Source organism: Oncorhynchus clarkii, chromosome 9 (assembly GCF_045791955.1).
Source record: "Oncorhynchus clarkii lewisi isolate Uvic-CL-2024 chromosome 9, UVic_Ocla_1.0, whole genome shotgun sequence".
Lineage (NCBI taxonomy): Eukaryota > Metazoa > Chordata > Actinopteri > Salmoniformes > Salmonidae > Oncorhynchus > Oncorhynchus clarkii.
Genome location: NC_092155.1, coordinates 67,208,220 through 67,230,513, shown reverse-complemented (window position 1 = coordinate 67,230,513; position 22,294 = coordinate 67,208,220). Strand labels below are relative to the sequence as shown.

At 41.4% G+C, this 22,294-nt stretch overlaps 2 protein-coding genes across 3 annotated transcripts in view; one reads left to right on the top strand and one right to left on the bottom strand.

Annotated features, from left to right (window-relative positions):
• LOC139416820 (RNA-binding motif, single-stranded-interacting protein 2-like) overlaps positions 1–4,131 on the top strand; it is a 35,950-nt gene extending 31,819 nt beyond the window's left edge. Inside the window, exons 10-13 of one of the 2 annotated variants that reach the window (XM_071165905.1) lie at positions 1,947–2,000; positions 2,207–2,317; positions 2,496–2,576; positions 2,681–4,131. In XM_071165905.1, coding sequence (XP_071022006.1) covers positions 1,947–2,000; positions 2,207–2,317; positions 2,496–2,576; positions 2,681–2,737 — 303 coding nt within the window. In that variant the 3' untranslated portion in view covers positions 2,738–4,131. Of the gene's footprint in view, positions 1–1,946; positions 2,001–2,206; positions 2,318–2,495; positions 2,577–2,659 lie in introns of both variants that reach the window. The other variant, XM_071165904.1, reaches the window with a different exon arrangement.
• A 2,321-nt stretch (positions 4,132–6,452) lies between these two features.
• LOC139416819 (sentrin-specific protease 1-like) lies at positions 6,453–21,602 on the bottom strand. The gene is made up of 17 exons (XM_071165903.1): positions 20,990–21,602; positions 20,492–20,556; positions 20,131–20,354; positions 19,782–19,863; positions 19,479–19,674; positions 19,085–19,235; positions 18,716–18,834; positions 14,471–14,748; positions 14,174–14,237; positions 14,041–14,079; positions 13,770–13,854; positions 13,401–13,544; positions 12,786–12,917; positions 9,095–9,298; positions 8,718–8,882; positions 8,509–8,604; positions 6,453–7,951 (listed from the first exon to the last, which is right to left on the bottom strand). The coding sequence occupies exons 1-17, from the start codon at positions 21,130–21,132 to the stop codon at positions 7,889–7,891; spliced, it is 2,250 nt and encodes a 749-aa protein (XP_071022004.1). The 5' UTR covers positions 21,133–21,602; the 3' UTR covers positions 6,453–7,888.
• Between the last annotated feature and the right edge of the window lie 692 nt (positions 21,603–22,294).

The window sequence follows — 22,294 nt, the reverse complement described above, 5'->3', positions numbered from 1 at the left end:
AGTACATGGTCTATTGTATTTCTCCTGTAAATACCTACCTGGTCAGTACATGGTCTATTGTATTTCTCCTGTAAATACCTACCTGGTCAGTACACGGTCTATTGTATTTCTCCTGTAAATACCTACCTGGTCAGTACACGGTCTATTGTATTTCTCCTGTAAATACCTACCTGGTCAGTACACAGTCTATTGTATTTCTGCTGTAAATACCTACCTGGTCAGTACATGGTCTATTGTATTTCTCCTGTAAATACCTACCTGGTCAGTACATGGTCTATTGTATTTATCCTGTAAATACCTACCTGGTCAGTACATGGTCTATTGTATTTCTGCTGTAAATACCTACCTGGTCAGTACACGGTCTATTGTATTTCTCCTGTAAATACCTACCTGGTCAGTACACGGTCTATTGTATTTCTGCTGTAAATACCTACCTGGTCAGTACACGGTCTATTGTATTTCTCCTGTAAATACCTACCTGGTCAGTACACGGTCTATTGTATTTCTCCTGTAAATACCTACCTGGTCAGTACACGGTCTATTGTATTTCTCCTGTAAATACCTACCTGGTCAGTACATGGTCTATTGTATTTCTCCTGTAAATACCTACCTGGTCAGTACACGGTCTATTGTATTTCTCCTGTAAATACCTACCTGGTCAGTACATGGTCTATTGTATTTCTCCTGTAAATACCTACCTGGTCAGTACATGGTCTATTGTATTTCTCCTGTAAATACCTACCTGGTCAGTACACGGTCTATTGTATTTCTCCTGTAAATACCTACCTGGTCAGTACACGGTCTATTGTATTTCTGCTGTAAATACCTACCTGGTCAGTACATGGTCTATTGTATTTCTGCTGTAAATACCTACCTGGTCAGTACATGGTCTATTGTATTTCTCCTGTAAATACCTACCTGGTCAGTACATGGTCTATTGTATTTCTCCTGTAAATATCTACCTGGTCAGTACACGGTCTATTGTATTTCTGCTGTAAATACCTACCTGGTCAGTACATGGTCTATTGTATTTCTGCTGTAAATACCTACCTGGTCAGTACACGGTCTATTGTATTTCTCCTGTAAATACCTACCTGGTCAGTACACGGTCTATTGTATTTCTCCTGTAAATACCTACCTGGTCAGTACATGGTCTATTGTATTTCTCCTGTAAATACCTACCTGGTCAGTACATGGTCTATTGTATTTCTCCTGTAAATACCTACCTGGTCAGTACACGGTCTATTGTATTTCTCCTGTAAATACCTACCTGGTCAGTACACGGTCTATTGTATTTCTCCTGTAAATACCTACCTGGTCAGTACACGGTCTATTGTATTTCTCCTGTAAATACCTACCTGGTCAGTACATGGTCTATTGTATTTCTCCTGTAAATACCTACCTGGTCAGTACATGGTCTATTGTATTTCTCCTGTAAATACCTACCTGGTCAGTACATGGTCTATTGTATTTCTCCTGTAAATACCTACCTGGTCAGTACACGGTCTATTGTATTTCTGCTGTAAATACCTACCTGGTCAGTACATGGTCTATTGTATTTCTGCTGTAAATACCTACCTGGTCAGTACATGGTCTATTGTATTTCTCCTGTAAATACCTACCTGGTCAGTACATGGTCTATTGTATTTCTGCTGTAAATACCTACCTGGTCAGTACATGGTCTATTGTATTTCTCCTGTAAATACCTACCTGGTCAGTACATGGTCTATTGTATTTCTCCTGTAAATACCTACCTGGTCAGTACATGGTCTATTGTATTTATCCTGTAAATACCTACCTGGTCAGTACATGGTCTATTGTATTTCTCCTGTAAATACCTACCTGGTCAGTACATGGTCTATTGTATTACTGTGTAAAGAGGATGTATTTCTTATTTTGAAAATCTGCAAAAATCAATCTTATGTTGTGTCTTCACTCTGCTGCAGATCCACAGTCCACAGTCCTGGATGCATCATCAGTCGTACCTCATGCAGACCTCAGTAAGTTGTACCCACCGCTACTGTTATTGTGGGTCTGTTACTGCCTATTAGTGAATCAGTGTGATCCGTCTCTGTGTGAGAGAGACACACCTGTTAAGGATAAACAAATGCTCTCTGTGATGTTTGAGCTGAGACACCTGTGTGTATGTGCATACATGCATTTCTGTTTGACTGTGTGTATGACAACTCTCTGTGTGTGTCCTTAGGGCCAACTCCTGACACAGGGCATGGACCACACCATGTCTATCCAGCCCACCTCTATGATGGGGCCTCCCACACAGCAGCTCAGCCACCTCTCTATGGGCAGCAGTGGCACGGTCAGTCCCCACAGAACACAACTATAGACACATAGATGCATACATTGGACAAAGACATTGTGTTCGCAGTGTAATTCCTAATGCCAATTTCCATCCCCCCATAAAGACAGTTTTATTCAGACACATGAATAGATTCTAAAATGATTACTTTCTAATATGTTTCTCCTCTCTATTTTAGTACATGCCGGCAAACACATCAATGCAAGGGACCTACATCCCTCAGTACACCCAAGTGCCTCAAAGCAACGTTTCAGTCGAGGTAAGAAACGTCCTCCTACACAGTCACTTCACTGACGGTTCAATGACCAATTGATCCTCCTCACCTCTTCAATATATTAACAGGAACTTGCCGTCCTACAACAGGTTGCCCTGGAGACGCCCACAGAACACCCAGACTACTCCTACCAGCACAGCAAGTGAAGAGGAGACACTGGTGGGTTTACTAGAGTCTGTCTCCTGGGCAACCTGCCGCCCATACAGCTCAGCTCATAGTGACTCTGGGCAGTACACACCAGACAGGCGGAGGAATACGGACCAGACTGTCACACTAAAGACAAAAGGATATTTTCAAATCAGAGGTTATGGTAAACTGTTGGACACGTGGAACATCTATTTTGATAACAGAACATGACTCTTTTGTTGAAGAAAGAGAAAAACACACCACACACACACATTATTTTCTGTGCACGTATTAACAAATGATTTTTCACACTATTCTGGGGAGAATGAAAACCAGCAATATAAGTTACACCACCATGTGTCATTTTAGAGTCGTCCTTTAGTTTTACTTTGACATTTTTTTGGTCATGTTATTTTTAAGCTTTTCATCCGTTTGTTTTTGTTGCACAGATTCAAAAAGTAAATGATCAATGATTTGTTTCTTAATTTCACAATGCCATTGTTGTTTTTGTTCACTTCACGCTGCTTGTTTTAATTGTGTAATTGTTTGAAGAGAGAAGGCTGAACAAACTGCTCAAGTTACTTAGATGTGTGTCATTTGGTGGTATCAACTGTTTTCTCTCTAAAGGGACAAGTATTGCAGGAGAATGAAACATTATTGGAAGTGGTCTTACTGTTTTTAGCACTTGGGTCCCTAGTTAAAATTGTCACAATTTAAATAGATGTTTAGAAAGAACGCTTAAGACAATCAAATATATTGAAATGATTATTTCCAGATTCTGGCTAATTATAATAAAATTATACAGGGAAAATGAAAAATATACGCACAATAAAATTTGACTGAGTAATTTAGTTGTTGGTTATATTTTGTGAATGTATTGCTCCAATGCTACCCAACAACATAAATAAGTCTTTCAATCTGGTTTTAGTGGGTTAAGCTGCTACCGTTTAAACAGACCCAAAGTTGTTCTTAGGAGTTCATATCATTGAGTGTTGAGCTAGTAGTTTAAAGAAGTAAATTAGAGATCCAAAAAGTATGGCCAGTACTGAGATACTTTGCCGTGTCTTTTTGATTCCAGCTTTCTCTCTGTCTGTTGATTCCTCTGTTTTTGTTTTGATTATGAGTGAAAATTTTGTTTATTTAAAAAAGTTTTCTTGATTTAAAAAAAAAAAAAAATTCAATTTAGTACTTTTAAGATTGATCAATGTTATTTTTGGTAGTGTGCATTGAGTAGGTACTTGTTTCTTTGGACAGTAGATTCAAGTAAAAAATACATATTTGTTGTCTTATTCTTTTGAAATAGTGTCTACCATTACTGTCATTTGTGTTTTGGGTTGTGACTGCAAGGAATACAGCTACGTCCGGAATTGTCGTAGCAGCGTAGAACATTTTAGCTAACCCTGACCCTAACCCTGACCCTGACATTAACCCTAACATTAACCCTAACCCTATCCTAACCCTGACCCTAACATTAACCCTAACCCTAACCCTTTTCCTAACATTAACCTGCCACGATAATGATCCTAACTTGCTTCGTAAATTCTCCTAACCTGATATGAAGAAGGCACTTCCAGTCATAGCAGTACTCCTGCTAGTGAGAACTGTGTGTTTGTTTTTCTCCATCTCTGGTTTTATTTTCAATCACATGGAAAAGGCTTTAAATGTTTGAGATTTCCAATCCATCTGTGTCAACAGGTTTTTGGCAATTTCACACTGGTGTGCTTACTGCTCATCAGTCCAAGATAATTGTGTTATACCTCTTACAAATAATTTCTGAAATGTGTCCCAAATTGTAATCATTCAGTCAGTGGTTAGGGAATGCAGTGTCTGAAAAGTTATATTACCTCCTAGAGCAATGTACAACCTTGCACAATGTTAATGTGCAAGGTTCTGAGATGTTTTATGAGGTCACAACTTCCATGGTTCTCAAGGCGGCTCTCACAGTCACAGCAGGTACTGTGTCCATATCTTCACTCTTCTGTCCTATGTTCAGAAACTAGGCCACCATCCAAGGTCAAACCTCTAATCCGACTGTTATTTCTCAAAATGGCCAGTGATCTATGCAATTAATTTATTGTCTACAATAATGCAATACTTATATTTCAGGTGACAACAATGGACTGTTTGTCAATAGTGACTTTTGAAACACAAATGTATCATTCTGCTATCAGTGGCTTTCATTTGAGTTGAACTTAATCCAAAACCTCTAGTTGTACGACTATCAGCCTCATTGTTCATCTAATGACAGTGAGATGGCTGCATAAAAGGGAATGGTTCATGAGATTGGAGCAAATCCCTCAGCTATCTTGCAAAAGGCCTCACACCATCTAACAATGGGATACAGACTACCTTGTCCATCCAGATAGGGTCCTTATTGTTGTTGGTTAACCAAATATTGGTAGATTTATTTTGTTTGTTACCAAAGACGACTTCCGGTAGGCATTTGAACATTTCTTCTAAGTGATCAATGCTGTAGAATAAATCTGTCATTTGTTTTATCTTGTTCCTTTCCATTGATTTGTTGACACTAGTAATAATCTCTATGAATCATTAATTCATTTGTGGTAGGAAGTAAGAATCACAGAAATGCCTTAGATTTCATCAAGAGGGGATTTAAAGAGTGCTACACACTACATTGCTATCTGGAAACATTCAGCCATTGTCTGCAAATGTTTGACAAACAGGACTACTCTTCTTAGATTAGTATCAGTTTTAGGAAACCAGAATTCAATGTTTGATACACTATCCATCATATTTATTTTGAGGCCGTCCTCATTCCAGATTGTTGTTCAACTCATATAAAATGTTCAGCCTTAGTTTGAAATGTCAAAATGCTCTTTTCCATAGTTCAGATATTAATTCAGGGGTGTCAGTGTCACTCCATGAAGGGCCTAGCTGGTTTTCCTTTCAATTAAGACCTACAGTGCATTCGGAAAGTATTCAGACCGCTTCACTTTTCAACATTGTTACATTACAGCCTTATTCTAAAATGGATTCATTAACATGTTTTCCTTATCTACACACAATACCCCATAATGACAAAGTGAATACAGTTTAGAAGAAAAATGTATTTACATAAGTATTCAGACACTTTGCTATGCGACTAAAAATAGAGCTCAGGTGCACCCTGTTTCCATTGATTATCCTTTATGTTTCTACAACCGGATTGGAGTCCATCTGTGGTAAATTCAATTGATTAGACATGATCTGGAAAGGCACACACCTGTCTATATCAGGTCCCACAGTTGACGTTTATTGCTCTATCATGCACTAAGCCATGAGGTCAAAGGAATTGTCTGTAGAGCTCCAAGACAGGATTGTGTCAAGTAGTGTAGTGGTCTGAATACTTTCCAAATGACAACCAGGTGAGGAGTTACTTACTAATCAGTGACCTTATTTCATCAATCAAGTTGGAAGAGCGAAAAAAAAACAGATTCCTCTCCGTGGAATGAGTGACACGTGATTCACATACAGAGTCCACTTGAATCATCTTGCTGCAATTTAGGATTTGAAGGTTTGCAGAGAAGTGGGTTCTAGTGATTGTACTTTTATTCACGTATGTGCCACACTAGCAGGTCTTAATTGTCCTGTTCTAGACAAACACAGCTTTAAGAGGTTTTTTTGGTTTGATGTTTTTGAACTTGGTGCTTTTTTTAAATAAATTGTTTTTGTCCATGTGCCTTTTATTACTTTGTTTGGAAAGGTGTACTGTACATGAACATACAGAGGCATATACACAATACTTGATTTATTTCAAAAAAATATTGATCGAGGTACAAACTGTATATTAAATACATTATCCAAGAAACTGTACGTACATTGTTGAAAATATCCTGACGAAAGCCCTAAACTGTTTTTTTGCTTTGCTTATTTAAACAAAATAGACTAAACTTCAAGTTACAATTTAGTTGTGGAACTGTAGGTCTCTTGAACAAGGAAGCATCACTGCAGCTTATCTGTTTTGGGGTCCAATTACCAATGAAGATATTACTGTCACCTCAAGTATGGGGCTCCCGAGTGGCACAAGGCACTACATCTCAGTACTAGAGTCGTCACTAGACACCCTGGTTCGAATCCAGGCGGTATCACATCCGGCCGTGATTGGGAGTCTCATAGGGCAGCGCACAATTTGGGCCAGCATCGTCCATCATTGTAAATAAGAAATGATTAACTAACTTATCTAGTTAAATAAAAGTACAATACAACAGCAACCCCTTTACAAATTATACTCTGAGGTAATGGTACACGTACCGTAATTAGTTGCATATTTTCAATTTAGCTAAAAACAATCAAATGTGGGTGTCCAGATATAAATCAAAGAATGTCACCGCATCTGTGTTCTCTGACTGAACCAGTTTATTGAACCAGGTATGGGTGTGAACCATGAACCAGGTATGGGTGTGAACCATGAACCAGGTATGGGTGTGAACCATGAACCAGGTATGGGTGTGAACCATGAACCAGGTATGGGTGTGAACCATGAACCAGGTATGGGTGTGAACCATGAACCAGGTATGGGTGTGAACCATGAACCAGGTATGGGTGTGAACCATGAACCAGGTATGGGTGTGAACCATGAACCAGGTATGGGTGTGAACCATGAACCAGGTATGGGTGTGAACCATGAACCAGGTATGGGTGTGAACCATGAACCAGGTATGGGTGTTAACCATACACTAGAAAAATAAGGTGTCAGCGTCAGAACACCAAACTTTCTTTGAGCTGTCCTCAAGTAGTTCACAAAAATATCAGTGACAAAATACTGGTTGGTCCAACTTCACTAGACAGAAGTTCTGATGAGTATGATTTGTTATTGAAAACAACACCAATTCAAACTTTGCTGGGTGATACAAAATGACCCCAGACTTCCCAACTTGTGACAGTGGACCACAACATAAAACACTGAGATGAGGTAGTGCTTTTCCATTCCATTCCTCCTTTCAAGTCAAATCCTCCCCTGGATTGGATTTGTGGGTGGGGCCTCAGAGCTCCACCAGATTAAGGTCATAGGTCCCTGTTCTGAGTCTCTTTCCCACCCAGGAGCGGACCAGCTGAATCCTCCTCCCTGAATCCTCCTTAACAGCCACAGCGTCTTAGGCACCATCATCATTGCAGACACCTCCCCTTGAGCAAACTGTAGCTATCAGTTCAAAAATCTCTCCATGATTTCATCACAACAGTTTCCGATTCAATATCTCCCAGACCATGCGTCTCCTGAAGTAGGGCATGTGTTTCTGTCAATTGGAGGGAAGGGAAATATTGAGTTAGTTACTCATAGTCAAGTCATTGGATTGTAGGACATTCCTGTACTGGCAGGACTGCTCATGCTTACCGTAACACTTCCATTAAACCCAGAGTCTCCAGCACGTCGCGGTCTCATAGTGACCGGCCATCGCTTCACATTTGAGCAACTAAACGGCAGTCTCTTACAAGTGCCGGGTGTAAAACGATGCGTGCCCGCTTTAGGCCAGTCTGCTCCAGTAGAATTTCACAGAATCTCTACCTCACGCTAAATTATTGATCCATGCTTGTCAAAACGCAAGTCTGTCCATGTAACCAGTGAAGTACTAATCAATTCATCCCGTTTGAAACAGATGCAGTGTATTCCATACAGTGTTCTGAATATCAAACAGGGCTATTGGTGATAGAACATTAAACTGAATCATAACAGGGTGACCCGGGCTTTGCACACAGACTGTATTAAACACTGGCCTCCAATACAAGCCTGTCTCTAACAGACACAGGGGCAGCTTGGCTCCTGGGATATTTATTGAAGTTTTACAGTACTTACTTGTGTGAATGTGATTGGCTTGTCTTTGGTGACGTACTCTGCATATTTACATGTGAACATTCCACAGTCATTTCCGTTCATCTGCTGAGGAATCTCCTAATGGTAGAAATATTTTGGAGATAAATGTTAAAAGATGGGAACATCCGTCAGTGATGTGTTAAGGAATGTTGGTTGAGTTGACCGAGATCCCTGTTAGATATAACACTCACATGGCGTTTCTTACTCTGCACAGTCCATTCTGCGGTATCCAGGTCTTTGCCCTTCTTGTCCTTGCTTTCCTGCTGCAGATATTGCAGCAGTATCCTGCAGGCTTCATCATTGTTCCCTCCCATTGAATCAAAGTATGTGATACTCTTTTTACGGAGATCCACTACCTGCGAAGAGAAGGATGTTAAAATACACATCACACTGCCGAACTGAACCACACTGTCCTGGCTCTGATCATTTGTTTTGACACCGTCCTTTCCAGAAAGGTTCCAGGCCAGCCCAGTACAGCTCGGCTCTTTAGATGGAATCAGGCATTGCTGACTGGAGGAGAGTTGCAGTATAATAGTTAGTTATAACAGGGCTGCTGTTCAGTACTCACAGAGAGGCACCAGTGCACCCCCAGGTGGACAGGCACCAGTATGACGTCCATTGAGAAGATGTCCATCTTTTTGGTCCAGCGGCGTACGGCAGAGTAGCCTGCGCTGCGTAGCTTGGGGAAAAAGAAGGTGTTGAAGGTGTGGACCGTCGGCAGGCTGGGATCCTTACTGCGCTCCACCAGCAGGTTCATGTAGAAGTTGATCACCTGCAGAGTAAAAAGGAGAGGCAACGGATGAAGAAAATACACCATAGGTAGACCACTGCGTACACATCCTGTCCAGTACACCACTGCGTACACATCCTCTCCAGTACAACACTGCAGTGGTTCTCAACTGGTTTTTCCTCAAGACCCAAATTGAACCAGGTTCTCTGTCACGACCCAACTCACATTTCGAAAAAGAATCACCAAAATACAATCTGGAAAACAATTTAATGCTATATTGATAGTAAATGTATAAATTATATGGTTAGTTTTTCATTTGTCAATAATACAATTTTTCCCATATTCTTGATGAAGTATGTTAAACTCACTGGCCTGAGACCACAAAACAACCATACAGAATGCTGCTAATCTCTCTATATTGAATATATTAAATAAATCAGGAGGTTCAAATATTTTAAATGTAAATTCATTATCATTTCTACCTGGTTTAAGTCGTTTTCATTAAAACAATATATATATATATTTTACGCAGACACTTGCAACCCACTGGTTGAGATTCTCTACACACCTGTCCAGCACACTATAGACTAGAGGTTGACCGATTTAAAATCAGGGCCGATTTCAAGATTTCATAACAATCGGTAATCAGCATTTTTGGAGGCCGATTACATTGCACTCCACGAGGAGACTGCGTGGCAGGCTGACTATAATTTTCATCATAGGTACACTTCAACTATGACAGACAAAATGAGAAAAAAAATCCAGAAAATCACATTGTAGGATTTTGAATGAATTTGTTTGCAAATTATGGTGGAAAATAAGTATTTGGTCAATAACAAAAGTTTCTCAATACTTTGTTATATACCCTTTGTTGGCAATGACAGAGGTCAAACGTTTTCTGTAAGTCTTCACAAGGTTTTCACACACTGTTGCTGGTACTTTGGCCCATTCCTCCATGCAGATCTCCTCTACAGCAGTGATGTTTTGGGGCTGTTGCTGGGCAACACGGACTTTCAACTCCCTCCAAAGATTATCTATGGGGTTGAGATCTGGAGACTGGCTAGGCCACTCCAGGACCTTGAAATACTTCTTACGAAGTCACTCCTTCGTTGCCCGGGCGGTGTGTTTGGGATCATTGTCATGCTGAAAGACCCAGCCACGTTTCATCTTCAATGCCCTTGCTGATGGAAGGAGGTTTTCACTCAAAATCTCACGATATATGGCCCCATTCATTCTTTCCTTTACACGGATCAGTCGTCCTGGTCCCTTTGCAGAAAAACAGCCCCAAAGCATAATGTTTCCACCCCCATGCTTCACAGTAGGTATGGTGTTCTTTGGATGCAACTCAGCATTCTTTGTCCTCCAAACACTACGAGTTGAGTTTTTACCAAAAAGTTATATTTTGGTTTCATCTGACCATATGACATTCTCCCAATCTTCTTCTGGATCATCCAAATGCTCTCTAGCAAACTTCAGACGGGCCTGGACATGTACTGGCTTAAGCAGGGGGACACGTCTGGCATTGCAGGATTTGAGTCCCTGGCGGTGTAGTGTGTTACCAATGGTAGACTTTGTTACTTTGGTCCCAGCTCTCTGCAGGTTATTCACTAGGTCCCCCTGTGTGGTTCTGGGATTTTTGCTCACTTGTGATCATTTTGACCCCACGGGGTGAGATCTTGCGTGGAGCCCCAGATCGAGGGAGATTATCAGTGGTCTTGTGTTTCTTCCATTTCCTAATAATTGCTCCCACATGTGATTTCTTCAAACCAAGCTGCTTACCAGTCTTCCCAGCCTGGTGCAGGTCTACAATTTTGTTTCTGGTGTCCTTTGACAGCTCTTTGGTCTTGGCCATAGTGGAGTTTGGAGTGTGACTGTTTGAGGTTGTGGACAGGTGTCTTTTATACTGATAACAAGTTCAAACAGGTGCCATTAATAAAGGTAACGAGTGGAGGACAGAGGACCCTCTTAAAGAAGAAGTTACAGGTCTGTGAGTTTCAGAAATCTTGCTTGTTTGTAGGTGACCAAATACTTATTTTCCACCATAATTTGCAAATAAATTCATTAAAAATCCTACAATGTGATTTTCTGGATTTTTTTTCTCTCATTTTGTCTGTCATAGTTGAAGTGTACCTATGATGAAAATTACAGGCCTCTCATCTTTTTAAGTGGGAGAACTTGCACAATTGGTGGCTGACAATACTTTTTAGCCCCACTGTACATACAGTTGAAGTTGGAAGTTTACATACACTTCGGTTGGAGTCATTAAAACTCTATTTTCAACAACTCCACAAATTTCTTGTTAACAAACTATAGTTTTGGCAAGTCGGATAGGACATCTACTTTGTGCATGACAAGTAATTTTTTCAACAATTGTTTACAGATTATTTCACTTATAAAATCACTAATCACAATTTCAGTGGGTCAGAAGTTTACATACACTAAGTTGACTGTGCCTTTAAACAGCTTGGAAAATTCCAGAAATGTATGTCATGGATAATTGACATCATTTGAGTCATTTGGAGGTGTACCTGTGGATGTATTTCAAGGCATACCTTCAAACTCAGTGCCTCTTTGCTTGACATCATGGGAAAATCAATAGAAATCAGCCAACACCTCAGAAAACATTTTGTAGACCTCCACAAGTCTGGTTCATCCTTGGGAGCAATTTCCAAACACCTGAAGGTACATTCATCTGTACAATCAATAGTGCGCAAGTATAAACACCATGGGACCACGCAGCCGTCATACCGCTCAGGAAGGAGACGCGTTCTGTCTCCTAGAGATGAACGTACTTTTGTGCGAAAAGTGCAAATCAATCCCAGAGCAACAGCAAAGGACCTTGTGAAGATGCTGGAGGAAACAGATGGCATCATGAGGGAGGAAAGCCCTGACCTCAATCCCATAGAAATTTTGTGGGCAGAACTGAAAAAGCGTGGGGGAGCAAGGAGGCCTACAATCCTGACTCAGTTTTACACCAGCTCTGTCAGGAGGAATGGGACAAAATTCACCCAAATTATTGTGGGAAGCTTGCGGAAGGCTACCCGACACGTTTGACCCAAGTTAAACGAAAAGATAATGCTACCAAATACTAACTGAGTGTATGTAAACTTCTGACCCAGTGGGAATGTGATGAAATAAATAAAAGCTGAAATAAATCTATTATTCTGACATTTCACTTTCTTAAAATCAAGTGGTGATCCTAAATGGCCTAAGACAGGGAAGTTTTACTAGGATTAAATGTCAGGAATTGTGAAAAACTGAGTTTAAATGTCTTTGGCTAAGGTGTATGTAAACTTCTGACTTCCAACTGTATGCATACATAGACACACAAAAATAAATAAAATAATTGGTAGATTAATCAGTATTGGCTTTTTTTGGTACACTCTAGACACGTGTCCAGTACACTCTAGACACGTGTCCAGTACACTCAATTGTCACTCACACACTAAAATAAGAACAACTCACATTAGGCACAGAAAAATGAGCAGGCAGCAGCATGACAAGCAGAAGCAGTGTGATGAGCTCTCACCTCATCGTTGAGCCAGTTGAGGTGGCTGAGGGTCTGGAGGTCTTTGCGTGTGATGGTGAGTCTGAAGCCTTCACTCAGCACCTCGTCCTGGCTGCCTACCGTCAGCGCCCGGCCCACCTCCCCCTCCATATCCTGGTTGGCACGGACAAACAAACAAGACGGCTGAGCTAAAGGCTAAATGGCATCTATCACTCCTCACCTCCTGATAGTGGATGTGTGGTGAACGTTCTGGCACAGAAATGGTCACTGTGGTGGATGAGGTGAGTTTTCCCCTGCTATGTAAAGAGCTTTGAGTACCAGAATCCAGGCTGTATCACATCCTGCTGTGATGGAGAGTCCCATAGGGCGGCGCACAATTGGCCCAGTGTCGTCCGGGTTTGGCCGTCATTGTAAATAAGAATTTGTTCTTAACTGACTTGCCTAGTTAAATTAAATAGAAAAGTGCTATATAAATCCAATCTATTATTATTATGTATATTCCTGATGCGCACAGCGATCAAATCATTTTCATTGATTTAAACTACATTTAAAACACCTCAATGTACTTAACAATAATGCATTTTATTGGCAATGCTCTTTCGCACAATAGACAAAACTAAAAGACAGTGAATGTACCTCAGTGAGCTCAGGGAACTCTGGTTTCTCCTCTGTGGGTTTGGGTTCCTCTATGAAGGGAGCCAGAGGAACCTCTTTCTCCAGAGGGACTCTAACATGCAGCTCCACGGCCCTGTGGCCCAGCTGGCTGTCATCTGAGATACGCTGGACCCCCAGACCACAGCAGAAGAAGGTTAGGTTCAGAGCTATCGCCACAGAGGTGAATGTTTATTTCAGTGGTAAAAGAGCATCTCATTTCATATTCGTATGCAATGATGAATAAAGCCTAGAGGGAGAAGTTATTTCTGTGGACCATGGCTGAGGTATGTGTAGGACTATGTATTGAAATGACGAGCGACATCAGACCAATGAGAAGGACAGAGAAAGTACCTGTCGCAGCAGCTGAGCAGTTAGGGCCTCCTGCCCCTCTATCTGCCTCCGTCTCTCCCGGGCACGGTAGTCATACATGCTAGACCTGGGAAACACAGACACTCAAATTGACTTGAGGAAAGAACTTCTGTAATGGGTTAGAAGAGGGTTTCATTTTTATTTCTACGTAGCATCTAGTATGCACTGGTGCATGGCGATATACAGCTAACCATGAATCTACCAAGAAACAAAAACGGTACCAATCATGAGTGTAAGGAATCAGGGAACTTACAATTCTTTGATCCAGAGCTCAGCTTGGAAGCATGGTACACTGCAGAGACAGAGATATAAAGTAACCAGGCTAGATGGGGACAACAAAGCACATAACACACCCACAATAGAAACAAACTATTCAAAATGCTTACCTTGAACTGTCTGGCCTTTTGCCCTTCTGCTCTTTCACAATGATTACGGAGTCCCCATCATGAGCTGTACAGAACAAGACAAGAGGTGACCACAACTACATGATGGTGAGGAGAGACAAACAGGTAGGCTTTAATTGAAACATGACACAACACACTAAATTGGTTCTACAGCATCCAACCATCAATTCAATAAACGTTATTCATTCCCTACGAGCAATTGAAAGGGATGAACTAAGTTAATATGAATCGAATTGAATCACCTTGGAGGAAGTGAAAAATGATCGTCTCATGCATTACCTGATGATTGTGAGTCCTGAGAAAAGGTGTCCAGTATGGTAACTGGGGAAGGGGCAGACTGTACTGGCTCTTGTCCCCTGGGGCTGAGGTCTGAGTCAGAGGCGCATGGCTGGTTCCCTGCCCCACTGGAGCCCTCCCCTGGGCTGGGGACGTTGCTGTACCCCTGGCTGGACTCTGGACGGGGGCTTGGGGGTCCACTGGGGCCCCGTGAGGCATCTCCTGACCCGGCAGGGGACGAACACTGGAGCAGACGTCTGCTGGTATTCAGGAAGCTGGTGCTGAGAGTGAGTGAGGGCGAGAGACGAACACAGGTCAGAACTAAGAAAAAGGGGAGGAGAATACTAGAATGGAGCACCAGTACACAAAAATGTATGGACTAAATGTAGGATTATAAACCCCAAGGAGAAGTAGAAAACATGTGCACTTGCATCAACTTGCCAGTACATGTCATTGAGTATGACTAAAGAAACTCAAACAGGAAATAACCATGCTAACGTCTATTCAATGCTGATCTGACCAATCGGAATCCATGCTTCAAGATTTGTTTTGATCACGCAGACTGGGATATGTTCCGGGTAGCCTCGGATAATAACATTGGACTGTGGGTGCTTGTTCTCCATGGCTGACGTGAGTAAGACAGTTAAGCGCTTTAACCCGCGCAAGGCTGCCGGTATTGCTAGCCGCGTCCTCAGAGCATGCGCAGACCGGCAGGCTGGTGTCTTTATGGACATATTCAATCTCTCCCTATTAGAGGTCGACCGATTAATCGGAATGGCCGATTAATTAGGGCCGATTTCAAGTATACATAACAATCGGAAATCTGTATTTTTGGGCACCGATTTGCCAAATTATTTTTTTATACCTTTATTTAACTAGGCAAGTCAGTTAAAGAACACATTCTTATTTTCAATGACTGCCTAGGAACTGTGGGTTAACTGCCTCGTTCAGGGGCAGAATGACAGATTTTCACCTTGTCAGCTCGGGGGATCCAGTCATGCAACCTTACAGTTAACTAGTCCAACACAATAATGACCTGCCTCTCTCTCGTTGCACTCCACAAGGAGACTTGCCTGTTACGCGAATGCAGTAAGCCAAGGTAATATGCTAGCTAGCATTAGACTTATCTTATAAAAAACAATCAATCATAATCACTAGTTAACTACACATGGTTGATGATATTACTAGATATTATCTAGCGTGTCCTGCATTGCATAGAATCTGACTGAGCATACAAGCATCTAAGTATCTGACTGAGCGGTGGTAGGCAGAAGCAGGCGCGTAAACATTTGTTCAATCAGCACTTTCGTGCGTTTTGCCAGTAGCTCTTAATTGTGCCTCAAGCATTGCGCTGTTTATGACTTCAAGCCTATCAACTCCCGAGATGAGGCTGGTGTAACCGAAGTGAAATGGCTAGCTAGTTAGCGCGCTAATAGCGTTTCAAACATCACTCGCTCTGAGCCTTCTAGTAGTTGTTCCCCTTGCTCTGCATGGGTAACGCTGCTTCGATGGTGGCTGTTGTCGATGTGTTCCTGGTTCGAGCCCAGGTAGGGGCGAGGAGAGGGACGGAAGCTATACTGTTACACTGGCAATACTAAAGTGCCTATAAGAATATCTAATAGTCAAAGGTATATGAAATACAAATGGTATAGAGATAAATAGTCCTATAATTCCTATAATTCCTATAATAACTACAACCTAAAACTTCTTACCTGGGAATATTGAAGACTCATGTTAAGAGGAACCACCAGCTTTCATATGTTCTCATGTTCTGAGCAAGGAACTGAAACGTTAGCTTTCTTACATGGCACATATTGCACTTTTACTTTCTTCTCCACTTTGTCGTTGCATTATTTAAACCAAATTGAACATGTTTCATTATTTATTTGAGGCTAAATTGATTTTATTGATCTATTATATTAAGTTAAAATAAGTGTTATTCAGTATTGTTGTAATTGTCATTATTCCAAATACATTTATAAAAAATTTAAAACCAGCCGATTAATCGGTATCGGCTTTTTTGGTCCTCCAATAACCGGTATCGGTGTTGAAAAATCCTAAAATCGGTCGACCTCTACAACCTCAGGAGGCTGAAGAAATTTGGCTTGGGCCCTAAGACCCTCACAAACTCTTACAAATGCACCATTAAGAGCATCCGGTCATGCTAGATCACAGACTGGTACAGCAACTGCACCGCCCGCAACCGGAGGGCTCTCCAGAGGGTGGTGCGGTCCGCCCAACACATCACCGGGGCACACTGCCTGCCCTCCAGGACACCTACAGCACCCGATGTCACAGGAAGGCCAACAAGATCATCAAGGACATCTACCACCCGAGCCACTGCCTGTTCACATCGCTACCATCCAGAAGGCGAGGTCAGTACAGGTGTATCCTGCCGTCATCCAGCTGGTTTAGTATGGAGCGCGAGGAGTGTCACCCCTTCTCTATTGGCGCTGTGATTTTGTCGCCTGTCAATCTGGAGATGTCACGTTATAGTAACAATCTTATTATACATAGCAGTCCAAATCTGGAAGCTAATTGAAGTCAATTTTGATCTTAGACCAATAGCATTCATGCTTCCTGTTGCGAGGAATCCCTCCTTTGCCACCGCTAACCTTGATAACACCTTTGAGCGACGGGGAGAGCTAGGGATAAATACCATAGGGGATCTATATATATAGAAGGGACCTTTGCTGAAGGAAACTTATACTCTTCCCAGAAGTAACTTTTTCAGATACCTACAGATTAGAGACTAAGTTAGAAAACACCTCCCGACATTTGGGAATGCTAAACCTTCCATGTTTGACGGATGCATAAAAATATGCCCCACCTCAGACAAACTGATATCTGGTCAATATGACACTCTTCAATCTGTTAGCACACCTTCTACAGATGCCATTAAGGCAAAATGGGAGGAAGAACTAGGGACATTTCTGTGGCAGACTGGGAAGATAGATTGGAGTATATCCACACCTGCTCCATTAACTCCAGACATCGTCTCATACAATTCAAGGTATTACACAGATGACACTATTCCAAAACTAAACTGAATAGGATATTTCCTGATACATCCCCTATGTGTGATAAATGTCAGGCTGCGCAGGGTACACTACTCCACTGCTTTGCCTTATGCTCTAACTTGTATGGTTATTGGTGTGGAATTCTTAGGATCCTCTCTGAAGTTCTAGACTTCAATAGACCCAGACCCGCTTTGATAATCCTGGGAGTGTCTGATTCCCAAAACGATGAACCAAACCCCCAAAACAACTCATCACTTAAACCTTTTTTGACGAAATGAGACTATCTTGCTGTTTTGGAAAAGGAGGGAAGCTCCCTCTACCAAATTATGGCTCAGCGAATTGGCAAACACTGCACACTTACAAAGAATTAGATATATTCTGAACAATAAATGATCAACATTTGATCAAATCTGGCAGCCTTGCCTCTCTTACTTGGACCAGTCGGCGCTGTGAATTTGTACATTTTAAAGCACTCTCAATTGTAATATTTTAATCTACCTTTAGGCAGCATGTGCTGGCCCCGGCACCCGAGCAGTTGGGGGGGGGGCGACATCTACCCTCTTTCTTTCTACATGTCCTTGTTCTGCATGTCTTGTTTTGTATTATTTGTTTTGTACCTAGAACTCTTGTTGTTTCTGTCCGCTCTTTCATGTTTAGATAAGAATTGCATACTTGTCTTTTATACCTATACACCATTGTTGTGTGTTCAATAAAAAATATTAGAACGAAGTACAGGTGCATCAAAGCTGGGACTGAGAGAATGAAAAACAGCATCTATCTCAAGGCCTCAGATTGTTAAATAGCCATCACTAGCTGGCTACCTCCCAGTTACTCAACCAAGCACCTTAGATGCTGGTGCCCCATATACATGGAATCACTGGTCACTTTAATGAAACACTACTCACTTTAATAATGTTTACATACTGCTTTACTCATCTCATATGTATATACTGTATTCTATTTCTACTGTAATTTAGAATATGCCACTGCGACATTGCTTGTCCTAATATTTATATATTTCTTAATTCTATTATTTTACTTTTAGATTTGTATATCGTTGTGAGTTTGTTAGATATTACTGCACTGTTGGAGCTAGGAACACAAGCATTTCACTACACCATCTGTTAAAAATGTGTATATGTGACCAATAAACATTGGATTTGAATTGTCTTTGTCGACTGGGGAAGTGAGAGGACTGTAGTCTTGGCTTTGTGGTTGTTGTACTCACAAGTCTCTGTGTGAGTGCGGAAAGCCATGGGAGCTGCCGTTGTGACACGAGGAGGACTGTCCACCTGAGACCATGGCCAGTAGCTGTCTGTACACCTCCTTCTCCTCCTCACGGACAGACTGGAGACACCCAGAGGACCCAACACTATATTATAAATGGGGCTTTGATATGGAAAAGATGCAACATTACATCTTAACCAAACTTCCCTCTGGGGGAAAATTATTATATTGTATCTATTCAGGTTTATCTTGGCTGACAAGCAGAATAATAATAATATAACAAAGTTCATCCAAAACAGCCCAATAGCAAAAGTTCAGCAAACGGTGCAGCGAGTGGGATCCATAAAAATACTGGTAGGTGGTATCTGACCTCTTGTGCAGTGCAGCGAGCCCTGGCTCTGAGGAGGCGGTAGGAGGAGCTGCCGTGTGAAGGACTCTGCACCACGCGGATAGGGAAGGTCTTCTCATAGATGCTGGTGATGGAGCCGCTTCCTGTACCTAACCCTGCTGAGGTAAACCGTCTGCGGACAGACAGAGAATTCAACTAGATTATTGTGAATGGAGCACTATCACGCACAGAAAATAAAACACTTTTAAGCACTTTTTCAAATCAAACACTTTCACAACCTTGAAATGGTACGGTTCAAAATCAATCTAATTTGAGGTTTTCAAGCACCCATACAATGCTTGATTAATTAATAGCAGAATTACTTTTTTCATCATTGAGAAATTAAGGCCTATATCTATTGGCAATATGAGCATACCTATTTGATGTAGGTGTTCTGAAGTGGGTCCTTCCCGGGTGGGGAGAGGGACATGGCTTAGAGGTGCTGCTGGAGGAAGGAGGCATACTGACAGAGTGCCCATTTGTTTTGGGTGCTTCACGATGTGTAAGAGCCATGCAAACTTTCCGTCTGCAGACCGTCGATCCCACCATCGACTTCTCAATGCTATAGGACTCTGCAGTGAAGAAAGGAGGAAAAAGAGTGTCCATTTCCATAGCGACATTACTGACATTTCCAGCCGGCAAAGACATTCAGAGTTTAGAAAATGTACAATAGTCTTGCCTGATTTAGAGCTTTTCCATTTCAGAGTTGTTGAAGGAGCAACAGTCCCATCCAGAGGAGTAGAGTTCCTCACCTCGAGGACCTGAAAACACCACCATTAAAACACAGGATATTAATGTTCAATATGAATATAACAAAGTTCTGGACTGCAGTAAACTAGAGTAATGAATGCGTAGAAATCTACTACTAGGCCTATATTAAAAAAGTATATTAAGAGAAGGAGTGCTGATCTAGGATCAGGTCCCCGCTCGTATTTATAATGTTTTAAAAGTCAAAGCCAATCCAAGATCAGCACACCCTACTCCGAGATGGTTTGCAAATTATGGGCCCTGAAACAGAGCTCCAATACCTCAGTTTCTTCCCAGACAGTTGAGGGAGGGGGTGCAAAGGTTGAGGGCTCCAGTAGGGGCTCTTCTGGAGGCTCTTCCCCTGGGTGTTCTTCTAGAGGACCAGGGGAAGCAGGCAGTATGTTCCTCAAGGTAGGGGTCACACTGTTCCGTACCCACGAAGCCACATCGGCACTATGGCTCTTCACCCCTTCAGCCGCAGTCTTTACTGTATCAACAAGATCCCCTGTAAGACATACATGCAGTCTAAGACAGGGAGCCATGGTTTGTTTATAGATCACAGTATACACAGTGCCAAGAACATGTTAGACAACACAAGATATATGCTTATGACTGCATGGCCATGGCTGTAGCAAAGCTTACCCATCCGGAATTTCTTCACTGCTAGGGCTTGGTCATCATGGTCAACAGCCTCTCCGTCCTCCAAACTTTGAGAAAAAGGGGAAAACATTCAAAATGAGAATAAGCCAGAGACCCAGTCAGTGATAGCGGGTATTGTCATTAGAACTCTCATAGCTAGTTAACTACATTCACTTTAGACAGCGACCTGTTACAATCCACTCCATACATAGGGGTTGTTGAGTAAGCAAGTTTGATTGCTCAACAACCCACTCACACATGTCAGACAAAGTGTGCCATACCTGCTAGCATCTCACCACAATTTCTAATGAACTAGACAGCAAATTTACAACTCAGACATAACTAACAGACAACTAGTTATGTCATAAAATAAACTGACTGGTCATCCCTTGTCACCACCAACTGAAACTAAGCGAAATTATTTAACTAACTTTCTAAACAACAAATATAATAACAGATAACGTTAGTCAGCTATTATAGCTAATATTAACCTTAACTTACCAGTCGATAGGTCTTTTTCTCCTGATCGGACGCCGTTGTTGTATTCCGTGTGTATCAACGTTATCCTGTTGGTCCGGAGCTGGCAGTCCGTAGCGGAGATTAGCGAAGCCCGTTCCAATCCATTCGTAAAATTTATTGAACATGTTTAGCTAGAGAAGTTTAAAACCTCCCGCCCGCGAAAAAAAGGTATCCCTATGGTTGCTTCCAACCTGCCTGCCAGCGCAGCCAAAAGCACATAAAGCCACCCAACGTCATTCGGCCGGGGCAAGTAAATCGTAGCTAGTTGACCAACACTACTAATCAGGTTACCTTCCCCCTTCCTTCCCATGAAATGAGTTAGTTATTTAGCTCGCACAGCTAACAAGCTTGAAAGCTGGTTAGCTAAACTAGCTAGCTAACAAGCTTGTTGTATGTGGCTTTAGCTATTAGGATTTTAATCCGCACTTGACTGAGTTTAATCACTAGTACAACATTCTACAATGCAATTGATGTTCCTTAAATAACCAAGGGGCCAAAAATAACCCAATGTAATACTTCAAATACAAAAATACGGTGTATAAACTCACTAAACGATAACCTCTCCCGCTTCTTCCTCATTCAAAACCACAACATGGCTGAGCTCGAAGTTGTACCATGAAACGTTTTCATTGGATGAGCATCTCGAGTAGATCAAAGTATTCTGAAACGTGATTGGCTGATTGGAGTGCTTTTTTTCTGGCGCTACTTTGATGTTCACATATTTCGACACGCATATTATATCCTACACGGATTTTTCTGTTGTATTCTATTTAGTGTCTGAGATACAAAAAAATGGAAGATTGGTGAGTCCATTTTTTTAATTTTATTTTAGAGGTAAATGCAATAAACATTCACATTCCCGTTCTAATAAATAAATGTATTATGTACAGCAAGAATTGTAAAAAAAAACAACATTTTTTAAAAATTCTAACACATTCATATGGAATAACACGCAATGCACTTAGCCAAGAGGTGCATATTTACACCTGCAAATTCATTACAATTTGTTCAGATAAGACTATTCCAAGGCCACAAATTTCATACACATATGAACCGTTCAGGGTGTTACGTAAGCAAATACAGTACCTGTCAAAAGTTTGGACACAACTACTAATTCCAGGGTTTTTCTTAATGTTTTACTATTTTCTATATTGTAGAATAATAGGGAAGACATCAAAGCTATGAAGTAACACATATGAAATCATGTAGTAACCAAAAAAGTGTTAAACAAATCAAAATATATGTTATATTTGAAATTCTTCAAAGTAGCCACCCTTCACCTTGATG

Coding starts and splice junctions, on each gene's coding strand:
- LOC139416819 (XM_071165903.1), bottom strand. CDS start 21,132: ATGTTCAATAAATTTTACGAATGGATTGGAACGGGCTTCGCTAATCTC. Junction 20,355..20,491: donor AGTGAAGAAATTCCGGATGG/GTAAGCTTTGCT, acceptor TATGTCTTACAG/GGGATCTTGTTGATACAGTA. Junction 8,883..9,094: donor GGGTGCACTGGTGCCTCTCT/GTGAGTACTGAA, acceptor TTCTCTTCGCAG/GTAGTGGATCTCCGTAAAAA.